This window comes from Nilaparvata lugens, chromosome X (assembly GCF_014356525.2).
Source record: "Nilaparvata lugens isolate BPH chromosome X, ASM1435652v1, whole genome shotgun sequence".
NCBI lineage: Eukaryota > Metazoa > Arthropoda > Insecta > Hemiptera > Delphacidae > Nilaparvata > Nilaparvata lugens.
Window position 1 is genome coordinate 87,851,307 of NC_052518.1, and position 15,466 is coordinate 87,866,772.

A 15,466-nucleotide genomic window follows, 5' to 3' on the forward strand; every position below is an offset into this window, starting at 1 on the left:
GGAGACTCTGAACCGTGCACATATTGAAGATATTGATGAGGATGAAATACAAATACAAATAGAAAACGATGTTACTAATCCTCCAACAATCCAAGAGATAATGCAGGTGGCAAAACAAATGAAAAATGGTAAGGCACCAGGAGAGGATGCTATCATGGCAGGAATGATCAAAGAAGGAGGACAAACTCTTTTCGAAAGTTTGCATTACCTGATAGGTCTAATATGGAGAGAGGAAGTGATGCCTGAAGAATGGAGAGGGGGTATTATTCATCCGATTTCCAAGGGAGGAGACAAAATGGAGTGCCAGAATTATAGAGGGATTACCCTATTGAATGTTGTATATAGGATTTTCTCTGCAATCATAAGAAATAGACTGGAGCCATATTCAGAAAATATACTTGGTGAATACCAGTGTGGCTTTCGCAGAGATAGGTGCACAACTGACCAGATTTTGTAATAAAACAAATAATAGAAAAATTCTATGAGCATGGAATAGATGTGCACTGCCTTTTCATTGATTTTAAGCAAGCCTTTGATAGTCTCATCAGGCCTAAGCTGTGTCAGATACTCAAGAGTTTTGGTATTCCGAGTAAGCTTGTTAACCTCATCACAGTGATAATGGCTGCTACTACAGCCAAAGTGAAGATGGGAAATAGGCTGAGCAGAAGCTTTCATTTTAATGCTGGTGTGAAGCAGGGTGATGGGCTCTCAGCAGTACTGTTCGACATTGCTCTCCAGAGAGCTATTGAAAGGGTGGATCAGAGAGGTACCATATTCAACAAGATGCATCAAGTATGTGCATATGCGGATGACGTGGTAATAATGGCTAGAAGTGTGGCATGCTTGAAAGAAGTTTATAAAATCCTGGAAATTGAAGCTCAAAAAGTCGGACTGGTTGTAAATGAGAACAAGAGTAAATATCTGTGTGTGTCAGCAGTCAAGTCCAGAGTACCAAGAAATATCTATGTGAATAACAAAAAGTTTGCAGGTGTAGATGACTTCAAGTATCTAGGATGCCCAATAAATGCCAAAGGTAATAATGCTTATATAAAAGAAAGGATTCAAGCAGCTAATAGGGCCTACTATGCCAATGTTAGATTATTTAAAAGTAAGTTGGTCGGCAGGAGCACCAAGATAATAATATATCAAACATTGGTGCGTCCAGTGGCAACATATGCGGCAGAAACTTGGGTAATGAATATGGCTGACGAAAATGCGTAAAAATCTTTGAAAGATCCATACTAAGAAGAATTTACGGTCCCGTTCAGGTTAATGAGCAGCAGTGGCGAATAAGAAAAAATAAGCTAATAGAAGCATTAATAAAAAGGGAAATATAGTACGCTCCATTAAAGCCCAAAGAATAAGGTGGTTGGGGCATGTGATGAGGATGAGTGATGCTAGAATGCCGAAAATAGTTTTTAATAGCAAGTTGCACAGCAGAAGAAAGAAAGGAAGGCCAAGGAACAGGTGGGTGGACCAAGTGATGGATGACCTGAGAAAGATGGGGTAAGAGGATGGAAGGAAAGAGTCATGAACAGGGAAGAATGGAGGTGTGTTGTGAAGGAGGCCAGAGCCACCTAGGGCTGTAGCGCCGGATAAAAAAAAAGATAATCAATTCAATTATAACAGCCTCAATCAATTTGTTCTTAAGTCTATTCTCCAATCTGGATTCACAAGAATCTTTGTGACTTTTTGCTTGTCTTTAGTATTTCAATATTCAAATATTACATATTATTCGATTTTGAAGATTATTTCAAGTTTCACAATTAGATCTGATTCAATTATATTTTCATTATCTGCTCTATAATAAGTCATTCTCAAGATTGTATTATCAGTATTGTATTTCTCGTTAAAATTGCATTCCTGTAACATCACTCATATCAAATTTTATTAGAAGGTTTTCACACTCAATCTTTTTCAATATTCTCTAATACTATAGTTCTCATCTATTTTATTTGAAATTTTGCTTACTTTTAACTACATCTCAGAAGTATTAAGAAATTTAGGCATCACATTGATATAGTGATTGCCTACATTTAAAACATCACAAGTTTATTTAATTTGAATTTCATCAATTGAGTTATTATTATTGTCAATCATTCTTGTCTCAGTATATGTTTACTCGCACTTCTAGAACTTTTGTATGTTCAAATTTTATCTTGCACCAATCTTTGAATTATCGAAGTATATTCTTGTATGATTATAAACCTATTGTTCTCATTTGGCATTGACCTTTCTTATTATTCATATATTAATTAATTTTCCCTAAGCTATCTAGCTACCAGTAACTTCAATGATCGTTTTGCATTCAACTTCTAATCAATTTTGGATGTACAACAATCATTTAAAACTGTATGTGTGATTGGGTTAGATTCAGAAATAACACTCTTAGTTGTTTCATTAATTTATCACCAAAGTCCACTGCTCTTTTCATCCAGATCATACACTCTTCTCTTCTCCTCTATTATTGTAATTTTTCCCCCGTGATTTTCCCACTAGCTATCCAGCATGTTCAAATTTTATTTGCACTGGTACAGTAGATTACCTCTTCTCTTTCTATCTGAGTACTTTCTACTAATATCAATATTTTGAAATTCGATTCTTTCTCACAGTAAACCATACTATTCTTATTTCATTATATAAATTTATTATTTATTATCAGTTGTATATTGTATCTTTTCTCATGTGATAACTTTCTTCAAAGATTTTTCGTTTTTCTGCTGGCTTTTTTTTCTCTTTTGCAGTTTTTACTGGATTCCATCTCGCTCTATCACCACTTGGACTCGATCTTCCACTACTAGATTCCATCTCGCCCTATCACCACCTGGACTCGATCTTTCACTACTGGATTCCATCTCGCCCTATCGCCACTTGGACTCGGTCTTCCACTACTTAGATCTGTTCTTCCAAAATTTTCATCTTTTTTACCATTCTGATTATCCACCACTGGAACTCAACATATCACAATATATCTACATCTTATTGTGTTTAGTGAATTTTAGAACTAGTGTTTTTAATAGTGAAGGGAGCCGAACTGTCAAGGCATACAGAATGCACTCGAACCAAGAGACTTTTTAATTTAGGTTAAGTTTTATTAGTTTTATCTCCATTTTCCCCGTCATGTGTCGTTCTGAGGTCGGACCAGGGTTGGTCAGCTACTTCCATGCCTCTCACTGACACGTCAGTTCGCTCGCCCTCAAGTAGGTATGATTATTCCAATAATAGTAATAATGACCCAGGTATGTTTCTAGCAAATAAGCTCCACTCTTTCAAAAAACTTTTTAAGGCTGCTCACCTTCACGTCCAATCCCTCAGCAGTCACATTGATGAACTCAGAGCAATCTTCCGTTTTCAGGACTTCAATATAATTGGAATTTCCGAATCATTTTTGAAGCCTAGTATTACATCGAATCTTGTTGCAGTACCTGGATATAATCTCTTCCGAAATGATAGATGAAATGAAGCTTGTGGGGGTGTAGCAGTTTATGTGAAAGATGGTATCAAAACAAAAGTTTCTGATCACATCCAAACAGGAATATTGTTCCAGACCAGAGTTCATGCTACTTGAATTTTCATTATCCAGTTCTGATAAAGCACTCGTTGGTATCTGTTATCGTCCACCAAAAAAAGGTAATTTTACAGATTTCGAAAATGCCTTGCTTTCTCTTATGACTTGTTATAACCGTATACTAGTTATGGGGGATATGAACACCAACATGAACATGACAAATCGTAACTTTGACTACTTTCAACTGACTACAATTTTCTGATGCCTAAAAATGACTATTTTACCCCTCGATCCAACTCATCATACTAACGAGTCTGACACACTCATTGACCTTCTCACTGTTAGTGATCCCAATGAGGTTGTTCAAACAGGTCAAATCCCAGTCCCAGCTATTTCTGGACATGATTCGATCTACTGTGTACTCTCCCATAAGATACCTAAGCCAGAACAGAAAATTATCACTTATAGAGACTTCAAAAACTTTGATGAAGCCGCTTTCCTGACTGATGTGGCTCAGACTCCATGGCATCAAATTGAAGCATTACACTCAGTTGATGACATGGTCAAGACTTTCGAGAATTGGACTTTGACTTTGTATGACAAACATGCACCTTGGATGACAAGCAGGATTAATAGAAAACGGCAAGTACCGTGAATGACTGAAGACATACTTAAGATGATGGGACATAGAGACATAGCACATAGAAAATTTAAAAAGACATTTGACTTGGACAGTTTGATAGAGTATAGGAGCCTTAGAAATAGAGTTAAACAGGAATTACGGAACTCAAAGATTAGGTACTTGAGTTCGTTCATGACAAACAATAGACAAGACTATAAATCACTTTGGCAGGGAAAAAAAGAATTCGGGTTTGGCAAACAGAAATCGAATCCCCAAATTGACTTACCATTGAACAATATAAATGACCATTTTGTTTCACACTCTAACCAACATGACGAAGTTGTCATTGGTAATCATATCGATGATCTTAGAGAGCAGGTTACAAACTTAGATTTACCAATTACTGATCAATTTCATTACCATCCAATCTCAGAAGAAGACACTTTCGAAGCAATTCAACATAGTAATTCATAGTAATTCATAGTAATGCTATGGATGTAGACAAAATTCCTATTAAATTTATCTAGAAGATGTTATTTGCTGTTTTACCAACCATCACATACATTTTCAACAAGTCACTTGAAGAAGGAAATTTCCCTGAAAACTGGAGGTTTGCTCTGGTTTGCCCTCTAAATAAAGTTCCATCACCCAATAAAGTTGAGGATTTTAGACCAATCAGTATCCTACCTACATTGTCCAAAGTGCTGGAAAGACTCATTCATGCTCAATTTGTAAAATTTCTAGACAACAATAGAAAGCTTCATAACTTTCAATCAGGCTTTAGGAAATTCCATTCAATTGAGACAGCTCTGCTTCGTGTCACTGATGATATAAGGTTAGTTATGGACCAAAGAAAATGCACCATCCTCACCCTATTTGATTTTACTAAAGCATTCGATACTGTTGATCATACAGTCCTTTTGAATAAGTTGGCTATTCTTGGTTTCAGTCACAACTCGTTAGTTTGGTTCAAATCCTATCTATTAGGTAGGAAACAATGTGTATCTGTCGGTGACAAAAAGTCTACTTGGAAAAACATTATGCATGGAGTACCACAAGGTTCAATTTTAGGCCCTCTCCTCTTTACCTTCCTTCCATAATCAAATTCTTCAGTTTCCATACTTATGCAGGCGACCTTCAAATCTATTCAAGCTGTCCCATAACAAAAATCAATGAAACAGTTGGAATAATGAATCAGGAAATCAATTGGATAGTGAAATGGACAAATAAAAATGGCCTTAAGCTTTATACCATCAAAACACAACCCATTATAATTGGATATTCTCGTCTTATAGACAATATCGACCTTGAATCGATTCACAAAGTTAGTGTAGATGGTAATGACATTCCTTACTGTAACTCAGTTAAAAATAAGGCATTATTATGAATAATACTCTTGACTGGTCAGAACAAGTGAACAAAACTTGTAGAGAAGTATTCTCAGCAATGCACACATTGTAGAAAATGCACGATATCCTCCCTAGAAACATTATATTATTATTGGTTCAATCTCTTATCTTCCCACATTTGATGTATTGTAATTCTGTTCTTAACGATATGCAAGTCACTCTGAATGATAAACTACAGCGTTGCCAAAATTATTGTCTACGTTTCGTCTACTCTCTCCAACGCCATGATCATATCACCCCAGCCCACATTGCTAGTTCAACATTGAAGCTTCCCAATCAAAGGCTTTTTCGAATAGTCAAGCTTGTTAGAGATATCTTGAAATACGATAATCCAAACTATTTTAAAGATGATTTCAAATTTGTTTTTGAAGGTAGGAGGATAGATGCTTCACATACTAGAACCGGAGAAAGTACTTTAAGTTGATACCCAATCAACGAACTACTATTTTCACAAAATCCTTTCTTGTTAGTGCCTGTCATGCATGGAATGCACTTCCCGTTACTCTCAGGTCCATCGAGAGCCGAGCGAGCTTCATCCTGACTTTAAGAAAACATCTTTTGGAACAAATGACTGAAACTGTCCAGCCCTAGAACGATAACATGACATTTTCCCTTCACCCATCCCTTCCATATAAACCCATTATAGAATCAATTGTATATAAACTCATATTGTTTAGAATATCCACTGCATTACTGCTGTATATTGCTGAATATTGACTACCCTCATCCACCATTAGTCTACTCTATTTCAATAATACCATTTCATTCGATTACATTATTACATCACTCTATTTATCATATGATTTGTTCTGAAATATTCATATATATATATATATATATAATATATATATATATATATATATATGAATTATATATTTTATATATATGTATAATTCTCGTATATTAAAACTTCTATAAAATTTTTATTTGTGAACAAATCTTTAGTCTTATAAATGAATTAACGTTCATTGTAGATTATTATTATTAGCGTATGGCAAACACATAGACACACACACATAAATTCACAAAAATATTCAGGTATTTGACCTTTGTCAGCTTGATGACAGAAGACAAAACAAAATAGAACCATCCATCTGGTTCATAGCATACAAACAAAAATACTATGACAAAGGAAACTGTATATATACACAAGGAAATAATCAAGTCAAACTTGGATGTCCAGGTTGGTTCTTGGTAGAGAGTTGGAAAGGATATTTTTAATATTCTTTCCAAAGAATGGACATTGATATGTCCAAAGATCCGCCAATTGATGTAGATGCATTACAATATTATCTTGTATAGTTATTCCTAATTGATTTTTTTATATCATTATACAGTTCAATAATTATTCTCTTAGTTTATGCTATGTAAATTTATCTAAAACTTTGCTGTATTGTAAGCTATTGTATGAGTGTATAAGCCAGTATATATTGCAATTTACATGAATAAAGTACTCAATCAATCAATTTCTCTCTCTCGTCTAAGCCGTCTAGCTAGGAGATTCCTCCTGAATCATCCTGAAATGAGACCAGCAGCCTAGTTTCGCTCGCCGGCATTCTTCATTTTTTGAGCTTGCTTCCTTCAAAATACTTAATAATAAACTCCCAGGCTCTATTCAATAACCAGTTGACAGAGATAAAAGCAGAAAAAACGCTCTACAACCTTTCGATTTTAGGCGTATCTTTGGCGTGATTTCGAAACTCTTTTCACACAACATACACCTTAATTTTCAAAAGTTTTGACAATTATTAGTTCTTGAAAAATCTGGGAAAACGTAGGAAAACGCATAATTGGGACGTATATTTAAAGATCTTCTTAGTGCGCCTCTAGAAGGCCAAGTAGAGATACTTCTCGCCAATTAATGAATGGTTCTGTTCATCGTGAATCAGTGAGTGAGTGAGGCTAGCTAGACATACATCGATTTTCGTTCGTTGAATTATTTTCTGTCCTTATACATTCTATTAGATTAAACAAATGTTGTCAAACAGATGATATTTGTCAAGTTGAGTTTAATCTAATAGAATTCATAAGGACGGCAAAATATCGTACGAACAAGTGTGTGTGTGTACAGGGCTTATCAATTAAAAAACTACTTTCCTGTCACTTCGAAATTTTGGTTTGTCATTTTGAATCCAACTCCTCTCTTTCATGAGAAAGTGGTAATATAAAACATGATTTCGATACAGAAAATAAATTGCAAAAACGCACATCGATTTAAAATCGTTTCAAAGTTATTTACATTCAGATATACCAAAAAATCATACCAGAATGAAATAGATTGGTACATTGAAATTTGATCTGACAGATCAAACTTTTCTTCTGAGAGTGTTGAATAATAATGCTTATAATTCAAGAAGAGGAGTGAATTTCACCAATGTGATGACATTATTATTGTTCCTGTCGTCAAGTACTATCATTCCAGAGAATTTGAGCGATTTCAATTTTGACCATTTTTGTGAAAATCCATGATGATTTTTTTTATTCAAATCTCTGAGATATGGTTGATATTCGGGCTACGGATAAGAGGTTGACCTAACAAGTGTCGTGCTATAATATGAGACGTATCGCTACAATACAGGGTGAGTTATTCACTCAAACATAACATCTTTCCTCCACTCATAAATCAGAAAAATCGTTCATCTTCAAATGCTTATAACCCAATAATGGGACAGAATTTCACCAAAGTGGTGACATATTATTTATTGTTCCTCTCGTCAAGTACTATCATTCCTGAGAGTTTGGGAGATTTTAATTTTCGACCGTTTTTGCAAAAATCCATTCTGTATGGATTTAAAAATTCATTGATTTCATGAAAAATGCAAATCTCCCAGATTCAGATGATATTCGGGCTGGTTGACCTAACAAGTGTCGTGCTATAATATGAGACGTTTCGTTACAATACAGATTGAGTCATTCACTCAAACATAAAATCTGGAGAATATTGATCTGAAGAATCACTTATCTTCAATATGTTGGTAAAGGTTACTATGAGTGTTTATCAACACTTTGAAATGTGGGAATTTGGATTTTCAATGTACGTACTCATTTCTCTCATGAAACTAGTTTGTATCCTACCTGGGCATCTCCAGGAATAGCTTCACATTTCCAGATTTCACTCATCGCGTAGATGAAATAGTTTGAAACAATCAGTGGCTGAGGTTCTCTCCCTTCCTCATGTACCATTGTGATCTTATGAATATGTGGTCTCACAGGTGAGGATTCTGGCTCCCTGCTACACCTGCCGTAACAGATAGATAGATAAATAGATATACAGAATGTTCTGGAAAAGTGCCCATAACTGAGGGCGTGATTCCTCACATCAAATGAAGAAAAAAAGTACCAATTAACATAGGTCCGAACTTGGTTACCAAGCTATACAGGCTGGAAGATCTGGTCTGAATTTCAGTTTCTCTGCTGAAACGATGCCCTACGGGTATTTGTTGGATGTTAATTAAGGAGTACGATTCAGCGTTACTTATTATATAAAATGAACTAAAAAATTGAATAAAACCTATCCAGACCTGTAGCTACAGTAATTTTTAAAATATGTGTTTAAATACGCGAAAAACATGTTCCTTTAAGGTTTGAAGCAGATTTACTATGTTAAATGTAAAATAAACACAGAATATTTTTTTACAGAACTTGTGAAAAAAATTTATTTCGAAAATAAAGATTCTGAATAAGTCTATAATAGACAAACGCAACATTTAAGAGAATAATTTCAATTATCTGTTTTAATTTCATGTTACTTATGATTCTAATTTAACGGTCATTCGTAAGCAGAGGCTGGTATACATCGCTCCATAGATTGTGAACTGCATCCAGAACTAGCGGTACATCGGTGTAATTGGATGTACCATAGGTACATCGGTGTACCTATTGAGTTTGTTCCAAAAAATATCAAGGCTGTGCAAAGGCTAAATAAACTTCCTACTGGTGACATTTTCCAAAGTTTTTCGATTTTTATATCATCAAGCTATCAAAATGGAAAAGATTTCTCACACAAACATTTTTTCCGATCATTAATTTTTGAGATATGAGCGGCTAAAGTTTAAATTTTCGGGACATAAAGATAAATCCATTAGATTTGAAGGATAAATTCTTCATGGTATTGTCAATCTAGTAAAACAAAGATTTTCTTACAATATCAATTTTTGAAAAAGATTTTGAAATTACCAAAAATAACTCAACTGAAAGTTATTTTTGGTAAATTGAATAGCTTTTTCAAAAAATTATATTTTAAGAAACTTTTTGTTTTATTAGATCAACAATACCATGGAGAATCTATCCTCTAAATCTCATGGATTTATCTCTCACCGAATTTGAAATGTCCTGTCCCGAAAATTTAAACTTTAGCCGCTCATATCACAAAAAATAATGATCGGAAAAAAATGTATTCTGAGAAATCTTTTTTATTTTGATAGCTTGATGATATAAAAATCGAAAAACTTTGAGAAATATCACCAGTAGGAAGTTCTTTTTTAGCCTTTGCACAGCCTTAAAAACTGGATACTTCACAACTATTACTTCAATCTTAATATTTTATGAGTTCAAATTTTTTTCAGCTTTTAAAACTATTCATTATTGTCAGGATTAATCCACAATTGATAGCATTTATTTTAAATATACTTACCATTGTTCGAATAAAAAGATTCCATTTAAAATTATTTAGAAACAGTTAAAAATGGTTTAAGATTTAGAAACAGTTAAGTTTCTACTCCTACTGGCGAACAAGTGATTCACTTATGTCAGTAGTTCTTCACCTCCAGCCGTATTTCTCAGAAAGTTGATATAGATATTTAGAATAATAATAATTATTGTTTTTTTCCTGATTGTCACATCTTTGTTCTGTGTTTTGATGAAATAAATTGAATTAAATTGAATTGAACACTTGTTCGCCAGTAGGAGTAGAAACTTTACTGTTTCTAAATCTTAAACTAATAATTTAAAAAGGAATCTTTTTATTCAAAGATCTTAACAGATTTTTTTCTAATTCTCATGTGTGTTGTATGCAATTAGGGATTATTTTTTAAAGGTCTATTATATACGTATTTGACAACTTTCTCTTAGAAATTAATTTTTCTACAAGTTCTGTGGAAATATATTTTGTGTTTATTGTACATTCAACATGGTGAATCTGATTCAAACCTTATTTTGATTCCTTAGAACCTTGGATCTGATTCAAGAACTTATTTTTCGAGACCAAGTTTCGCGTATTTCGTCACACATCTTGAAAATTACTGTAATTTCAGATCTGGAAACAGTTTTATATAATCTTTCAGATTATTTTATATAAAGTACGCTAAATTATACATCTTAATTAACAGTCAAAAAATACCTGTAGAGCTTCGTTTCAGTAGAGGAACTGGAATTCAGACGAAATCTTTCAATCTTTATAACTTGGTAACCAAGCATTTTCGGACCAATGTTAATATTAGAACTTTTTTCTTCTTTTGATGTGAGGAATCACGCCCTGTCTTATGGGAACTTTTTTCTGAATACCTGTATATAGTGAGGTCTAAATTATAATGGCAGTGTTTGATTAGCAATGGTATTGCTATCCTTGTCTATGATTCAACAAAGCAGCGGAAAGCGCTATCTCTTTCTCGCTTTGCTCTGTTGCCAGATCGTATTTTAACAATGTGGAATTATTAATTAATTAACAAAATATTTAATGATAATTGTGGAAATTCATTATAGAACTATTTAAAAATATAAATTCTTGTTCAATTGATTATTTTAAACGACAATGAACAGTTAATATTATATCAATAAACCTGTGTCTACCGTTTATAGAAGGCATTGAAAGGACAGGGGATCGGCAACGTTTTTCTCCTATTTTTCTCCACTGTAATTACAAAGTGGACCTTACCATAGATTAAGTAGCATCCACTGCCCACCTAATCAGGGTGATCTGGAACTTAATAGACACAGCCTACAGTAACAAAAACAAGATACAGGAAAATGAAAACATTTTAATATTCATATAGAGTAATTAATGATCAATGTACTTTTCCCTTGTGTAGAAAGCACTCTTGGAGAAATCGATTTTTAATTGAGATCTAAACTCGCGTTCATTCATATTCTTTTGAAATCAGGTAAAATATTATATAATTGGATGCCAGAGCTACTGACGCCTCTCTTATAAAAAGTGGAGCGATGCATATCATCTGTCAACAAGTTCATTCATATTCTTTTGAAATCAGGTGAAATATTATATAATTGGATGCCAGAGCTACTGACGCCTCTCTTATAAAAAGTGGAGCGATGCATATCATCTCTCAACAAGTGTTTATTTCTGGTATTATGAAAATGAATATCATCATCACGAGTTAATAACACAAAAATACTCTTTATAACAAAAAATAGCATACATACAGAAAAAATGTTCAAGAGTCATATAATAAAAGGTTTTAAAGCAAAATTTGCACATTCTCGAAACTAAAAACATTTAACATTAATTTCTCTTAACAAAACAAAGGGGTTCCAGAATATAGACACTTTCAATAGGGAATTACATTGATGTACAGAGCACAGTGATCAAGTTTATCAATCAACACTTTCTATCATTTATCATCGTGAAAATCAGTAGATGAATGCAATCTATCTAGCTAATCAATGGATGAATGCAAGCCAGGTTATCCAAGACGCCATGTAATTAACAACATGTTAGTGATGATGGAATGTATCAGCTTGGAACATACAAATGTATATACAGAGTGTTTATGAACTCTGGACCAATACTCTAGGGCATTGTTCCTGGCTAAAAAACGTATCTAAGTATCATATTTGAATAGTCTGAAAGTCTTCAGTTACTCACACAGTGGCCATTTTGCTTTTTTCACTTAATTTTTTTCTGAATAATGTTTGAACATACGTAATTGAAACGTTGCACAATCATTTATAACAACTAGATAAAGCTGGAAAAAAATTATGATAAATTTTCAAATTCATAAAACCGGGCTGGCTGTTTCACCGGGTCCGGTGCCGGTTGAATACCAGAACACACTGCAACTGCCGTTCGACGGTCGCCGGACACGGCAGCAATAATAACAGAATATTTCTAATGTACTTAGCATATACCGGCCTATGAACTTAGCTGGTTCTCAGTCGCATTTATGCATTGGTACTGTCAAGAGCTCAGAAATTGGCTGTGCTATGTTTGATCCACCACAGGAGAAAGAGGAAATGACTAAACTTTGGCGGATTTTTAAAATATTTTCTCCAAAATGGTGGCTATTTAGAAACTTAAGAAGTCAAATTTCACAAAACATTTCATAAAAAAATGCATTGATATGTTGAATGTTACAGATCATACAGATTGTTTACCAACTCCCTACCAATACTCTAGGCTAGGGCATTGTAATAAACATATTTAAATATCATATTTAAATTGTCTGGAAGTCTTCAGTTACTCACACAGCAGTCATTTTGCTTTTTTAACTTATTATTCCTTTACCAAATAATGGTTTGTTCTGAACAAAGCTCAGGCTAGAGCTACCAGAGGACTGTAATTTACTATTCAAATAATCAAATACAAACAAGGGGCAAAATTTAATCTTCAATTTGAGCCAGGTTATTTGTACAGTTAGATCACACCCGGCTATTATACTTAGTTGAAAGAAATGATTACAAAAAAATGTGTAACGAGAAGAGGAAGAGTTATCAAAAGGCTCTCCTGAATAATATTTCCTCGGCCCAAAACCCAAAAGATTTTTGGCATGCTCTAAATAAATTTAAAATTAGATCAAAAATTGTAAATAATTCAATAAATCCACGTGAATGGATAGAGTATTTCCGTCGACTATTAAATCCTGAAATGTTAGCATTGTCTTGTTTATATGCGGAACCCTATATTTATAATGATAAATTAGATAGTGACTTCAGTATGGATGAGTTGAATATAGTTTTAAAATCAGTAAAAAATAACAAAGCGCCAGGAGAAGATCAAATTCCCTTTGAGTTCTATAAGAATGCGCCGCCCAATATGCTAGATAGATTACTGAATATTTACAATACAATATTTACAATAGGTAGGGTCCCAAGTAGTTTCAAGTCTTCCATTATTTTTCCGATTTTTAAAAAAGGTGAGAGCAACGTAGTAGGTAATTACAGAGGTATCAGTTTTTTAACAGCATTCTTCAAAATTTTTGCAGGGTTAATACTAAATAGACTTAATCACTGGGTGGAGGAAAATAACGTACTAAACGAGTTTCAGGCGGGACTTCGTAGGGGATACTCTACTATTGATAATATTTTTTCCTTAACATCTATCGCTAGTCTTCAGTTAGCTAAAAAAAGAGGTAAATTATACTGTTTTTCCGTGGATTATTCAGCCGCATTTGACTCAATAGACAGAAAATCTCTATTATATAAGCTTAGTAATATGGGCCTCTCAACAAAAATGTTGGCTATTTTGAGAGCGTTAAATGAGGATACTTCTGCTAGAGTATGGTGCACTCAACGGTCTGGAGAGGGTGGTCTCTCACAACGTTTTCAAACTAAATCAGGATTGAGACAGGGCTGCTTAATGAGTCCCTTGCTATTTTCTTTGTTTTTAAATGATTTAAATGATGAACTGGGTGGAGGACTATTGATAAATGGTAAGAGGATTCGGGTCTTATTGTACGCTGATGACATAGCTTTGATTTCTGACTCTCCAGTAGGGCTTCAGTACATGATAAATAATTTAGAAAGGTACTGTGAAATGTGGAATTTAAAAGTAAATCTAGATAAGTCAAAAATAATGGTCTTTAGGAATGGAGGAAAACTAGCTGGGGGTGAGAAATGGACATTTAAAAATGAGCAGATTGAATGTGTAAATAGATACAAATATTTGGGGGTAGTTCTTACACCAACATTGAATTTTGAAGCTCATTTGAAAGAAAAATCAGATAAGGCTAAACTTGCGGTGAATTTGGCTTGGAGAGGTCTTTTAAATAGTGATAATATAGATTTCACAGCTAAATGTAAATGGTTCAAAGCTTGCGCAAGGGCAGTTCTGTGTTACGGAGCTCAAGTATGGGGCTATAGACAGTATGGTACTGTAGAAAAATTTCAGAGATTTTTCATTAAGAAAGTGTTCTCGCTTCCTATAAACACCCCAAACTACATGTTGTTTATTGAGACAGAACTGTCACCTCTTTTTGAGTACTGTCTCAGGTTGCATTACAACTATATTACAAAAGTTATGGAAATGAAAGAAGGTCGACTTCCAAGATTTCTAGTGGAAGAAGTAATAAAAAAGAGAGTCTTCTGGTTTAAAGATTGGAGAAAATTGTGTAATGATATAGGGATAAGTTATAATGACAATATTAATTGGAGTAATAAATTTAAGAAAATTCTCTCAGGCTTGGGCATAATTCACAGGGATAAATTCTTACAGGACGCACAAGCAGGCCATTTCCATTCATTGTATAGATCATTGAACCTACAACTGGGTGAGAACAATTACATAAAGAGGAATAATTGTGATTTGTGGGTGATGAGATGGGTGTTTAAAGATAGAGGCGAGCTGATCGATTTGAACTATAAGCCATGGGTGTCAGATAGGAACTATACTTGTTCAATGTGTAATTTAAAGGAAATTGAGAACGTTTTCCACTTTGTTGGGCGATGCCCATGTTTGAAGGAATGGAGAATTAAATGGTTAGGGGCGGCGGTACTCTCTAGAGAAGTATTTATGTCTTATATGAATGGCCTAGATTGGAAGAGATTAGCTTCTTATTGTAGGGACGCTTGGAGATATAGGCGAGAACTAGTCCAGGATTTCAACTGGTAGGGTATTTTTGTCATGCTCTGGGGAAAAATATTTATCTACAATAGGTCAAATTCATGAGTCCTCTACCTTCCAGAGGTTTTATTTGAGAGCAAACAAACTGTTGAATTTAGTTTAACAAAATAAAGAAAAAGTTAGATTTTATTTGT

The 15,466-nt window shown here is 34.0% G+C and overlaps 1 protein-coding gene across 3 annotated transcripts in view; it reads right to left on the bottom strand.

Moving 5' to 3' along the window:
• Positions 1 to 15,466, bottom strand: part of LOC111064557 — a 595,337-nt gene that overhangs the window by 493,922 nt on the left and 85,949 nt on the right. For all 3 annotated transcript variants that reach the window (XM_039441820.1, XM_039441821.1, XM_039441819.1), the window contains exon 3: positions 8,615 to 8,777. In XM_039441820.1, coding sequence (XP_039297754.1) covers positions 8,615 to 8,777 — 163 coding nt within the window. The remainder of the gene's footprint in view (positions 1 to 8,614; positions 8,778 to 15,466) is intronic.